At 37.9% G+C, this 13,614-nt stretch overlaps 2 protein-coding genes across 4 annotated transcripts in view; one reads left to right on the top strand and one right to left on the bottom strand.

Annotated features, from left to right (window-relative positions):
• LOC144975395 (PI-PLC X domain-containing protein 3-like) overlaps positions 1-1,387 on the top strand; it is a 26,411-nt gene extending 25,024 nt beyond the window's left edge. For all 3 annotated transcript variants that reach the window (XM_078919419.1, XM_078919417.1, XM_078919418.1), the window contains one exon: positions 1-1,387. This exon is cut by the window's left edge and continues 1,584 nt beyond it. The gene's annotated coding sequence lies outside the window, so the exon portion shown is untranslated.
• LOC144975394 (uncharacterized) overlaps positions 1,346-13,614 on the bottom strand; it is a gene marked incomplete in the record, with an annotated part of 159,214 nt that continues 146,945 nt past the window's right edge. Inside the window, 2 exon segments of the mRNA XM_078919416.1 lie at positions 1,346-10,527; positions 13,093-13,154. Coding sequence (XP_078775542.1) covers positions 8,208-10,527; positions 13,093-13,154 — 2,382 coding nt within the window.

A 13,614-nucleotide genomic window follows, 5' to 3' on the forward strand; every position in this document is an offset into this window, starting at 1 on the left:
AATAAAATATTAATGACATTAAATTTTTAAAAAGAAGCAGGATAGGCTAGTAAAGAGAAGAAGAAACGACATCACTATCGGATCGTACACCCATGCGAACATCATAGGTATATGATTGAAGGGTGATGCTCCCATCCAACCACCCGCTCAAAACAAAATAGAAATAACCAAATAAATAAATAAATAAATAAATAAATAAATAAATAAATAAATAAATAAATAAATAAATAAATAAATAAATAAATAAATAAATATGAACGAAGATTTTTTAAAAGTTAAGCAAAGAATAAAATATTAAAATAAAAACAAATAAATAAATAATAATATATATCTATATTGACGTATACATATCTTAAGGTCTGACATCCGAACCCACTTATGGGCCGAGTTTAACATTGTTGTTATGGACAATATTTTGCGTAACTTCAAGAATTTTTTTTTTTGAGAATTCCATTACAACAATGAGCCCATAAGGAATTGGGTTATCAGACCTCCTAATAAATGCACGTCGATCTAGCTATATGAATGAAGATTTTTAAAATTCTACCCCCTAAAAAAAAAATATATATATATATATATATATAAATGAAGTTTTTAAAAATTCGAATAAAGTAACGAAACACCTTTATACTCAATTTCTTGATAATTCATCAAGTTTATTTTTTGGTATTGCACCAAACAACAGTGTTTATACTTTCATCAGAGAATTAAAATGATATAATAATAATACAGGATATCATCATCTCCAATAATAATAATAATAATAATAATAATAATAATAATAGTAACAATAACAGCAACGACAACAATGCATAATTATAACAGTATATTAATTACAACATGACCATTTATTTACATTTACATGTATATTGAGAAAATCTGTTGTTTTGTTTTATTTTTACGGCGATTGCAACACATATTTAGGCCGTGTCAACACCAGTAAAGAGGAAGAAAATGGGAAAGTAAAAAAGTTATAGATTTGAAGTTATAGTATAGCGTACAAGAAAAGTAAGATAGAGGGAAATGGCACAAATAGGGAACAGATGTAGATTCCAAGAGCATATCATCAGAGAAACTTAGTTTGAGATCATCTAAAGGTAAGTCTCATCTTGACACAAGCATATGTCCCTAATAAGAGGAATACACTCAAATGTTTACAAATCATATGCTCAACAACAACAACAAAAATAAATAAAAGAGCACATGAGAGAGCGTGTGTGTTATTTACAAGAAAAAATATTATCTCCCAAAACTATAACAATACATTCGACTGTTTCCTCCAAGCCAAGGACTCCGGCCAGGGTCAGGACAAAACCAAGTAATCTCATTCCAAGACAAGGATAGAAAGCAATTTGAAAACAGATACAGGGGGGGGGGGGGGGGGGGGGGAGGGATAGAAGATACAGAAAGTACCTCCCTGCCCACTATGGGAGGTCAGGAACCCCACCCAGTGTGGCAAGAGTCAAAACAAAACCCACGTAATCTCATCCCAAGACAAAAGACAGAAAACATGTTGGTAAACAGATGTAGAAGGATAGGAGACACAGTAAGTGACCTCCTTGCCCACTATGGGAGGTCAGGAACCCCACTCATTGAGATTACCTCTAGTATCGTCACAATACAAAATAAGCTCTGTAACAATCTTACAAGGAGAAAACGGTAAGGGCTGCAAGAAGCCTGTGATCGTGATAATACTAACGAAAGAGTGAAAATGGAGAGGCTTCATATAGGAACGATACAGACAATGGATGTTTGTTTTTAAGGGTTTTACGGCACTAGCAACACATTAAGGTCATATTAGCGCCAATAAAAAGGAAGAAAATGGGATAGTATAAAGTTCTAGAATTACAATTAAAGCACAAAAGAAAAGTTGAGACAAAGGGGAAGAGGTTCAAATAGGGAATTGGTGTAGATTCCAAGAGCCTCCCGTCAATGTACTTAGTTTGAGATCACCTAAAAGTCTCATCCAGACACAAGCACAGGTCCCAACTAAGAGGAATACACTCAAATGTTTACAAATCATATAATATAATATGTAAACTAAACATAATACAATGCATAACAGAGAGATGATTTACTAGGAAAAAAAATATCATCTCCCAAAACTATAACTATACATTCGACTGCTTCCCTCCCAGCCAAGGAACTCCGGCCAGGACCAGGACAAAACCAAGTAATCTCATTCCAAGACAACGACAGGAAACAATTGGAAAACGGGTTAGGGGGGATAGAAGACTCAGCATGTACCTCCCTGCTCACTATGGGAGGTCAGGATCCCCACCCAGACAGACAATGGACGTTTCGGGTACAGACCCTTCGTCAGCACAACAATACACATTTTACTTTATTTTATTTGTTTTCCATGTTAATTTGTGTATTGTTGTGCTGATGAAGGGTTTGTACCCGAAACGTCCATTGTCTGTATCGTTCCTATACGAAGCCTCTCCATTTTCACTCTTTCGTTAGAAACAATCTTACACAACATTGTGCATAATTGTGTGGCTGGCTGGGAAAACCCGGAAAGATGCTCAAATTTCATAAATTGAGTTATGTATGCGATGGTGTAGGCCACGTCTTTCTGATCATTTACCACTTTAAATTTTCTTTCTATGTCTATTAGAACCCAAGTTATGAATTTTTTTTTTTTTCTGAATAAAATTTGTGAGCGGTAGGCCCTGGGTTTGAGCAAATTTAGTGTTTATTCCACCTTACAAAAAACAACAAATAAATAAAAGATACAATCCATCTGTTTCTCTCTCAGACTCAAGAAATAAAAAAAATGACCCAGTCCCAGACATCCTTGATTTGAAGTAATGTATTCATTTTTTGTTTGTTTTATTTTTGTTATTGGCTGAAGAAGGGTTTTGAGCCCAAGACGTTCTGTGTTTGGTATTATGTTCTTTTTCGAGGCTGTTATATTCAGTTTTGGTTCATTGTAATCATTACTTTCTTACAGTTCACAGCCTTCAGCAGCTGGTACCACTTAGACGCGGACGGTGCATTTTGCACATTGTGCTACATGAAATATAATACTGTATAATGGGGTGACTAAGACCAGCCCCTAAATGTAACCCCCCCCCCCCCCCCCCCCCCCATCTTAACAACGCCACTACCACATTATCTCATTCGTCTGTAGTGTTTCATTCATCCTGTTTTGTTGATAAAGTCAGGGGAAACCTGAAACGTCCACTTTATCTGTTTCCATATATAAAATTGAAGCTTACATTCAATTTCACATTGTTATTTATTTCTTCAAAGCTTCGAGCAGCACCATTTACATAGACACAAAATATAGTAAAATGTACATCATTTGAAAGATTTCACCCTTCATCATACGTCAGAAAAAGAACATCAGACAGGTTATTTCAATGTCAAGATGTATCATATAAACATGTTTAAAAAGTGGCCAAACGGCCATTATTTATACGATATATCTTGATATTGAAATACCCTCTCCGATGTTCTTTTTCTAAAGTGTGGGGAAGAATTCTGAGAGTACCGTGTACCAGAAAGAAATCATCACAATGATGCAGGCCAAAGGTTCAGAAAACTGTTGGCAGAAGTTAAAATGAGAAAACTGAACTATAACGGACACGTTTGGAGACACAACAGTATCCAAAAATCAAAGCTAGAGGGAAAATGAAGCTGGCAGAAAGGCACAGGGCAAACCAAGGAAGTCCTGGATAGGAAATGTGGAGGCAACAACTGGCAAAAAGATAAACGACTGCTCGGTAATGGCCCTTGGGCGTGAGGAATGGCGTTCCACGACACTCAACCTCTGTAGGGAGACAGAACTCCGGTACGGCAAGGTAAGGGGAAGGGTGAAATCTATCTGTACATTTTCCTATATTTTGTTTAATATCTTTCAACCTAGGGGGGGGGGGGGGGGGTCTAAGTCAGCCCAACTGGCCTTAGTCAACCCATTCCACGATAATTAAAAACATAAAATTCCTACTTTAGGAGATTGAGACGGCTTCATTTAACACTAGAGATTTCAAAAAAATTAAATTGTTCAAAGCAGTATGTACTTGGGGAGTATTTTCAAAAAAAAACAAAAATAAAACAATAATAACAGGATCAAAAGAATAATCTCTTTTAAAAATACATATCCATCCATCCACCAATCGGCGCCCTTCCCTAAAGCAGAGCTAAGTGTGATATTTTCCATGAAAGGGGGGAGCGGGGGGGGGGAGTCTCTTTGGCAAAATCAGTCCTGTTATAATGTGAAACATGAGCTTACATAAATAAAAACAAATGAACAGAAATCGAATGTTTTTCAAATGAATAAAAACACAATTCATTGCTGTCCTTCCCTTCCCCTGTCTGGCTGGAATCAACACATTTAGGTCATTTCAGCGCCAGTAAAAAGGAAGAAAATAGGATCGTTAAAAAATTCTAGATTTATAATTAAAAGTACAGAAGAAAAGTAAGACAAAGGGAACATAATATGTAGATTCCAGGAGCATACTATCATTGTGCATAGTTTGAGATGCCCAAAAAGTCTCATCCAGACACAAGCATAGAATCCCATTACTAAGAGGAACACATTCAAATGCTTACAATATGCATTCAGAACAACAAATATAAAAATAAAAAAACAGAAAAAAAAGAAAAAATCTCCCAAAACTATAATGTTTAGACCTGTAAATGAGCTCTATTAAAATTGACTGAAACTCTTGGTAATTCATCGTCGTAGCGGTAAAATCCAAAGAATTGAAATGAATAGTAAACAGCAAGCTCGTTTGAGCAAAACAATGGCAGAAAACTAATTTGCGCTGCAATTAATTAGGCTACTTACCATTGTTCCTTATAATTAGGTACCCAATCAGTGAAGAAACTAGAAACGGTCAACCAGTTTGTTTACAATGTGAGGCAATCAAGATGTACTGTAGCAATCCCTAACTTTAGATTTGAAGGTGTCTACATAACGCACTTCCGGCTTTCGCATTTTACTTTTTTCATACTTTTACTTCCCTCCAGGTAAATGTGGTCAATTTTGGCTTAGACACAACAGTGAAATTTATCGCACAGCGGCTCACTTAAAATTGGCTATCACTGGATCACGACAGGTTTGGAAAGTGATAAAATAATTTCACGAAGGCTGTGTGAAAATACACTAGGATGTGTTCAGACACGGCAATTCTAAAAAGTGTCGCTTGGCCTTGGCAATACAGTAGAACTCGGAAATAGCGAGTTCGACGGGTCCACTCCTGATTACTCGCTATTTCCGAGTTCTCGCTATTCCCCGAGTTGCCAGGAAAGGTCACTCGGCCGTACAAAAATATGGAAAGACAATGTGTGTGTGTGTTTGTGACGCGCGTGCGTGCAAATGACTGTGTGTGGATAAAGTGGGGTGAGGGCAGGGTTGAACACGGCTTTCGTTAACTACGTAATGATGGCCACAGGTTGAAGTTGATCCACCCCTTCCATTTCCATCAAGATTTCGTGTATGTGTGTGTGCGAGTGTTTGTATGCACTAGGCATGTTTGATGAGGTAAGCAAGCGCATCACTGACCCACTGAAATGATGGTTCCACGCTCCCCTCTCTCGCTGATCGATGCTGCGAAGTGAGGCATGTTGACATGTTGGCTACCAGTGCTTACCTCGCGCGTCGCGTGTCACCACATTGGGTGAATAATTGACCCCCACACGCACACAAACACACACGCCCAACCCCCACCCAAATTTGTTTCGCCTACTATGTACTCTAGACTAGGCTACTATGTAATATTACTCGTAACGAAAAATAAGAAAAGAAAAGAAGCTAGGCTAAAAATATTTAAATCGCCTTGTCTAGTGTTTTGCTTTACTTCGTTCCAAGTCCTAGGCTGGGGCAGGAAATGCTCGTTATTTCCGAGTTGACCTCTTTTTCATACTCGCTACTTGCATGCTAATTTTATTGACTCAAATAAGAGAAAAAAAACGGCGATTTAGATTTTACTCGCTATTTCCGAGTACGTTACTTTCATGTTCTACTGTATATCCATCGTTAATATAAACAGCCCATGAGCTATGAGTAGCGCTGTGGAACATTTCTAATTATTTTACAGTCATTCAACTATGATTCATGAATTCTTTCTTTCTTCTTTTCTTTCTTTCCTGTTTTAAAATATTTGAATTTGACGAATTGACTGATTTCAGTTAATTTGACTGAGAATTTACAGGTCTAAATGTTTGAACACACTGAGAGAAGAGACAAAATGAACATCTAATGAAAGCCCAGGTTCCATTTGGGAGTAGTAAGGGCCACTGCCAAGGGGGTTTATACCGATGTAAGTTTTTCGAATGAGACAGAATTCTTGCAGTTGAACCTTCATGGTGTCAAGAGACTTGTATTTGTATTGAATAACCTTGATAAAAACCAATGAAAAAAGTAGGTAGAGGCTTCAATTTTGATTCAGAGATGAATGTAGAGGGTGTTTCGGATTTGTTTGTTTTGTTTTTTTGTTTTTAAGGGTTTTACGGCGCTTGCAACACATTTAGGTTATATCAGCGCCAGTAAAAAGGAAGAAAATGGAATAGTAAAAGGCCAATCATAATTTCTCAACTCACATCAAAAGTTCTAGAATCACAATTAAAACAACCAAGAGAGAGTAAGACAAAGGGGAATTGGGAACAAATAGGGATCAGATGTAGATTCCAAGGGCATACCATCAATGTACTTAGTCTGATATCACCTATAAGTCTCACCCAGACACAAGCACAAGATCCAACAAAGAGGAATACACTCAAATGCTTACATTTCATTATACATTAAAAATAACAAATATAATAATACATAACAGAGAGATGATTTACAAGGAAAAAAATAACATCTCCCAAAACAATAACTATGCATTTGACTGTTTCCCTCCCAGCAAAGGACACTGGCCAGGGTCGGGACAAAACCAAGCAATCTCATACCAAGACAAAGACAGAAAGCATGTTGGAAAATAGATATAAGGGGATGGAAGACACGGTAAGTACCTCCCTGCCCACTGTGGAGGTAGGGAATTCGGGTTTGTTCTTTGTTTTGCTCGTTCTTAAGGATTTAAAGGCGATTGCCACACATTTAGGTCATTTCAGCGCCAGTAAAAAGGAAGAAAATGGAATAGTAAAAGGCCAATCATAATTTCTCAACTCACATCCATCTTTAATGTCTTATTTATCAATCCATTTTGTTGACAAAAGGAAAAACCCAGACGTCCACAGAATTTTCATTTGTCTTCGTGAATCAATACATTGAAGCTTCTATTCAACTTTTGACAAGCAACTAAATTTGTAATGGGGGAACCAAAATAAACAATATATAAAACCACAAAGTGGCAAAAATGGTCACTGTCGTAAGCACGGGCAAATTTTTTTTAAAAAGAGAAGAAAGAAAGTTAAACAACAACAAAAAACCCCCCCAAAAATCTGGAGCTCAAAAGGAATTTTACTAGTTACATCCCTTTATCATGTGTGACCCTTCATCCCAAAATGGTTTTATGTCGCGATGGTTCAGAAGTTAAAATTGAATTTATTGCCAGACATGTGCTAAGGTTTTTTGTCTCATGAAGATGAAAAAAAGTATAAAATTTTTGGGAGCTAAAAAGGAAAATCTCGTAACTCTGATTGATTCTAAATTTAAATTCTCTTTTGTCATATAAAATTTTAGGGAGCTAAAAAGTAAAATCTCGTATCTTTGATTCCAGTTTAAATTCTCTTATTGTCATAAAAATCTTTAGGGAGCTAAAAAGTAAAATCTCGTATCTCTGATTGATTCTAAGTTTAAATTCTCTTTATTTTTTTTGTCATCTGGTTCATCCTGACATAATACTGGTGGAGGTGGTGGGCCACAAATATGATTGAAACCAAAATGAGTTGCTGAGTTATATATATATATATATATATATATATATATATACATACTATAATATACTATTGAGTGAATGCAACATCTAATAAATTCAGTCCCTTGATTGGTGGACAAAGAATAAATTTTACAAAAACCTTTCCATACTTGACTGGTATCCCAGTGCTATGGCGTGTTGTTTTCATGAATTCTTTGATTTTGTCAGTTTTCTTCACTCATAGAAACCATATTAACCTAAAAAAAAAGATATTGTTCACATGTGTGCTTTCCTCTTAATAGTATTCATTGTGTTAGACATAATAACAAAGGGACATAATCTGTGATAAACGCATTCACCAAATAGTTTTTGACATATGAAATACAGAGACTCAAATCAGGAGTCATTGTTGTCATGTTTGGGCGGTAGTTTGACCGGTTTACACGTCATCGGTTGGGGTGACTGATAGACTGAATGGATTTGCTGAACACGGCTGTAAGTCGAAGACGATTGGTAGCTATAGTGACTCGTTGCATTGCCCGGCCCTTGACTTTTAACACAGTATGAAGACGATGATGACGATGAGGTTGTTATCGGATCACAGTGATGTAGTTGTTGTTGTTGTTGTTGTCGATGATGATGGTAGGGAGGAGGATATTGTTGTTGTTGTTGTTGTCTTTGTTGTTGTTGTTGCCCTGGTAACGAGGTTAATGGAGCCGATGCAGATCGTCCATATTGTAACATGGCACCTCTTGATGTAGATGAGGGTGGAGCGGGTGGGGGCATATTGGAGTAGCTGGACATGGAGGGATAGTGAGATGACTGAGGCAAGACGTTGTGGTGAGTGAGGTGATGAGAGCTGGAGGAGCTGGAGTGAGAGGAGTGGCCGCCGTCGCTGCCTTCCAGAGACTGAGGCGTGGACGACCTTGATAGTTTTTCAACGTTGCCGATGAGTTGTCGTTGATATTGATCTATGATGCGTTGTCGTCTGAGCTTCTCGCTGTAACGGTAAAAGTCTGACATTTCATAGGGTTTGGTGACTTCCATGTGGGGGTGTGGTAGGTTTGTCGTTGTGACCAGGGAACTCGAGGCATGACTAGTAGGGGTGCTAGGGCCTCGAGGTGAGGAAGACTGGGACGAGTTTTGTGGGGAGTAGAGGGAGGTAGGGGAGGAAGGGGGTGGGGAGTGGATGGTGGTGGAGGAGGCGGAGGATGAGTCGATGCGTTGAATGGGGATTGTCCGTGGAAAGGAGGAAGAGGAAGTGGATGGGGATGGTGATAATGACGGAGATGGCATTTGTTTATGTTGTTGGTATAAATCTGGCTGAGGCATTTTATCAACCACTCCTCCTCCTCCACTGAGAGATGAGGATGTAGACGGTGACGGAGATATATGTTGCTGTTGATGGTGAAGATGGGATGATGGGTAAATTGAGGCATAGGATGGTGATGATGATCTCGGTGGATGATGATGATGATGATGATGATATTGAGGTCTATTGGGTGACATGCTCCTTTGAAGTGTTGATTGAGATGAACTTTGATGCCCCCCGATGTAAAGATTGCCATCTCCATCTGGCATTTGCTGATGTTGTGGGTGGTGAACGTGAGTCAAAGTCCCGTCTTTGTGCATGGCCGATCCTTCTTGGTAACGAGGACTGTAACAATTGGAGGCGTTGTATACATCAGAGGACCCACAACTGCTTCCACTATCGCCCCCACCAGCACCTTGTAACGCTAAATCAGGTCTAGATACACTGCGCTGCGGTGATGGGGACGCGACAGCCGATGAAGAAGGTGATGACTGTAATAAGCCTTGGTGGTGTATTGGGACCTCTAAGATAACTTTGGAAGGATGGACAACATCGCTGTCACTTCTACCTCCTTGATAACGATGATGTTCCCCGGATACACCCCCAGCACTTGTTGTATAGTTACCATAGGCCGGCCTGTCTCGACCGCTACCACTACCGACACTATTACTACTACCCTGATTATCCCTTCCGAATCTCATCGGACTCACATCTCTGTAATATCCTTTGCTATTATAATTCCTAATTTGCTGTCGGTCCAAGCTCCCGTAATGGATCGACGAATTAGAGGACGATCCTTTTATATTCCTGCTAACGTTTGAATACTGGTTTTCTGCTTGATAACTGACATCACCAACTGCTGCGCTACCACCAGCAGTACCGTGGTGCCCCCTGTCAGGACTGTAAGTCACACGGTCAGATCTACCAGGATAGTTACCATCGTTACCGTACTGAGGCTGTAAAGGGGAGGCAACTCCTGGTTCGGACAAGGCCGGGGATTGTATTTGGTCTTTACTGCCGTATTGAGGAGACGAAGACGAGACTCTAGCTTGTTGTGAGTTGGAAGAGGAGGAGGTAGAGTTGACGTGGTGCATATTATTGGCCGAACTGAAACCGCTGTCGTGGCTGCCGTCCAGCCTGTAAAGTTGATGAGGTTGATGAGGATGAAGAGGATGATGGTTGTGGTGGTATGATGGGTGAGGATGGGAGGAGGAAGATGAGGAAGGATCTTTACTACAGCTGCTGCCAGACGACGCCGTGGTAGCCCCGTCCAGCATATCCAGATTGCTGTAAGTCGGGGTGCTGGAGGGAGAGTCGTCGTCATCGTCGTAGTTGTCCATGTGAGCAGTCTGACTGTGATGCCCTCTGGTGTCTCCACCAGTCGCTCCATATGACAACTGAGGACTGAAATAAGGGAAAGGGGGGGGGGGGTGGAACGTTAATCAATATCGAGAAATGACATACATGAATCACAGATTAAAAACTTTTAAAAATCATCTTCATACAGATTAAAAACTTTTGAAAATCATTTTCATACAGATAAGAAACTTTTGAAAATCATTTTCATACAGATTAAAATCTTTTAAAAATCATTTTCATACAGATTAAAATCTTTTAAAAATCATTTTCATACAGATTAAAATCTTTTAAAAATCATTTTCATACAGATTAAAATCTTTTAAAAATCATTTTCATACAGATTAAAAACTTTTAAAAATCATTTTCATACAGATTAAAATCTTTTAAAAATCATTTTCATACAGATTAAAAACTTTTAAAAATCATTTTCATACAGATTAAAAACTTTTAAAAATCATTTTCATACAGATTAAAATCTTTTAAAAATCATTTTCATACAGATTAAAATCTTTTAAAAATCATTTTCATACAGATAAGAAACTTTTGAAAATCGTTTTCATGCAGATTGAAAACTTTTGAAAATCATTTTCATACAGATAAGAAACTTTTGAAAATCGTTTTCATGCAGATTGAAAACTTTTGAAAATCGTTTTCATGCAGATTAAAATCTTTTAAAAATCATTTTCATACAGATTGAAAACTTTTGAAAATCGTTTTCATGCAGATTAAAATCTTTTAAAAATCATTTTCATAAGGATTCCCTAACCAACAGCAACACTTAACATGATGTAGGATGAGATATGACGCATATTAGGCGACATTACGATTTTTTCGGACAGAGACAACACTGTTAATGGCTAGGTATTCATTTTACACCTGAGTACGGTGAGAGAATGTGAGTTAAGAGCCTTTTCCAAGGAATTAACTATGCACCGTTCAGAGCAGGACTCGACTCAGGACCTTCCCGTCCAAAGGCTCGAGTCATATCACAGGACCAAACAGTCGAACTCATAAACTCAACTTCTACAGTTATATTGATATATGTGTAGAGTGGTTTTCCAGAACTCCTTAACTCCGTTTTTCCCAATATGAGGTATTGAGGATTATCTCCCCTAAAATTTATGATCCGACCTATTATTTTATCATATTTAAGCTCCAAATTCACACAAACCTATGGAAATTCTTGTGCCAGTTGATGCTTAAAATAAAATTTACATTTCAATTTATCTCATGGATGGAAAATCTCAAAAAGTAGAAAAATCGACTTCACGAGTTTTGGAAAACCAGCCTTTATATATATATTGATAATGGATAAAAGTCAACCTTGCATTTAAGTCAACCAATCTTACTGGTCGGGTAGTGTTTGATTTATCGGGATTCCACTGTACCAGATTAAGCTGGTAAATAACGTGTTGGGAATGTAAAACAAAATTGGGGGGGGGGGGGGGGGGGGGGGGGGGCTGCCAGTAAGAACTTTCAACAATTTTTTTTTTTTTTTAAATGAAGGAAGACTTCCCAAAAATTGTGAAAAATAAGGAAATTTACAGAGTATTAAAACATATGACAAACCTGTCTTTATTCAATATGGAATACATTTCACACAGGAAGTACGTCTTTATTTGGTAAGCAGGCCATAAAAAGTCAGTAAAATTTAAAAAAAAAACAGTCTTTCAGCTATACTATGGAAGTGAACAAATAGTTTTTAAGAGACATTATGTGTATGATGGTAGTCTGTCATCTGCATTTTTTACCAAATTGGGACCTAAAATTTGCCCAAAACCCCCCCCCCAAAATTTGCCGAGGAGAACTAAGCGTTTCAGTAAAAATTAACACGCGATACAGAAAAAAAAATATAAAAGACAATTTATTAGATTTAAGGAGGCTACATTATGAATAGCGTTGTTACAAAGATTTTAAAGGATCATTATCCGTAGAGAGTAGCTTCCCTTGGTTTGGGCCCAGGCAAAGCTGCAACATTTCTCAAGTTTCGCACTTTTTTTTTTCTTCGTTATTTTGTTTTCGCTTCTTTTCTTTCTCAAAATTTGCCACGCGATTTGCCAATTTTCCCAAAATTTGCGGATCGCCCTGATATTTGCGGCCGCAAAAAATGCAGATGACAGATGGTAGTGTAGGAATCACCATCAATATCCAAAAGATAAAAGGACGGTTTATGAAGGATAAAAAGATAAAGTGAGTAAATGTGGGAACAGCACAAAAAAACTCTTTACTTCTTAACTTGAGTGTTTATATAGCCCAATATCCAATAAACGTGCTCAAAGCACTTTACAAGGGATCCCTAGCCAACAGCGCCTGTAAGGCGGTATTACAATTTTCTTCAGACAGAGACGACACTGTTAAAAGCCAGGTACTCATTTTACACCCTAATACGGTAAGAGAATGTGAGTAAAGAGCCTATTCCAAGGACTCAACTATGCGATGCTCAAAGCAGAACTCAAACCCCGGATCTTCTGATCCAAAGGCGAGAGTCAAACCACTGGACCACATAGCTGCACATCTCAAGGGGTTTCTCACAACACATTGAATGTGAATGGGAGGAAAGAATCGACATGAGAGAGAAGGGAAAATGAAACCAAATGCCAAAACGCTCACCTGCTGTGACTGGGACTGAGAGCTGTACGGTGTCTTTGATCTTCGTAAGATTCAGAAGGGGTCTGAAAAAGAAAAACAAAAAACTAAAAAAAAAAAAAAAAAACAAACAAAAAAAAACCTAATAAGTAAACATTTGCATTGTGTCAAAATTTTTGAAATGGTAGTTCTAATGATTGGGTTTGGGTTCAAAATGACTCCAACCTGTTTGAAGAAAAATAGAAAAAAAAAAGTATTCCTCTGTATAGCTTGTTTTTTTAACGATTTTTTAAAAAAAAGGGTTTTACGACACTTGTGACAAATTCAGATCATTTTAGCGCCAGTAAAATTTTTTTTCTAGATTTACGATTGAAAGCAGAAAAGGCAAGCAAGGCAAAGGGGAATTGGCACAAATAGGGAATATATTTAGATTCCAAGAGCTAACTATCATTGTGCATAGTTTGAGGTCACTTGAAAGTCTCCTCCAGACACAAGCACATGATCCCACAAGAAGGAACACACTCAAATGCTTACATTATACATTCA

Source organism: Berghia stephanieae, chromosome 6 (genome assembly GCF_034508935.2).
Source record: "Berghia stephanieae isolate SIO BIC M18660-M18661 chromosome 6, UCSD_Bste_1.3, whole genome shotgun sequence".
Lineage (NCBI taxonomy): Eukaryota > Metazoa > Mollusca > Gastropoda > Nudibranchia > Aeolidiidae > Berghia > Berghia stephanieae.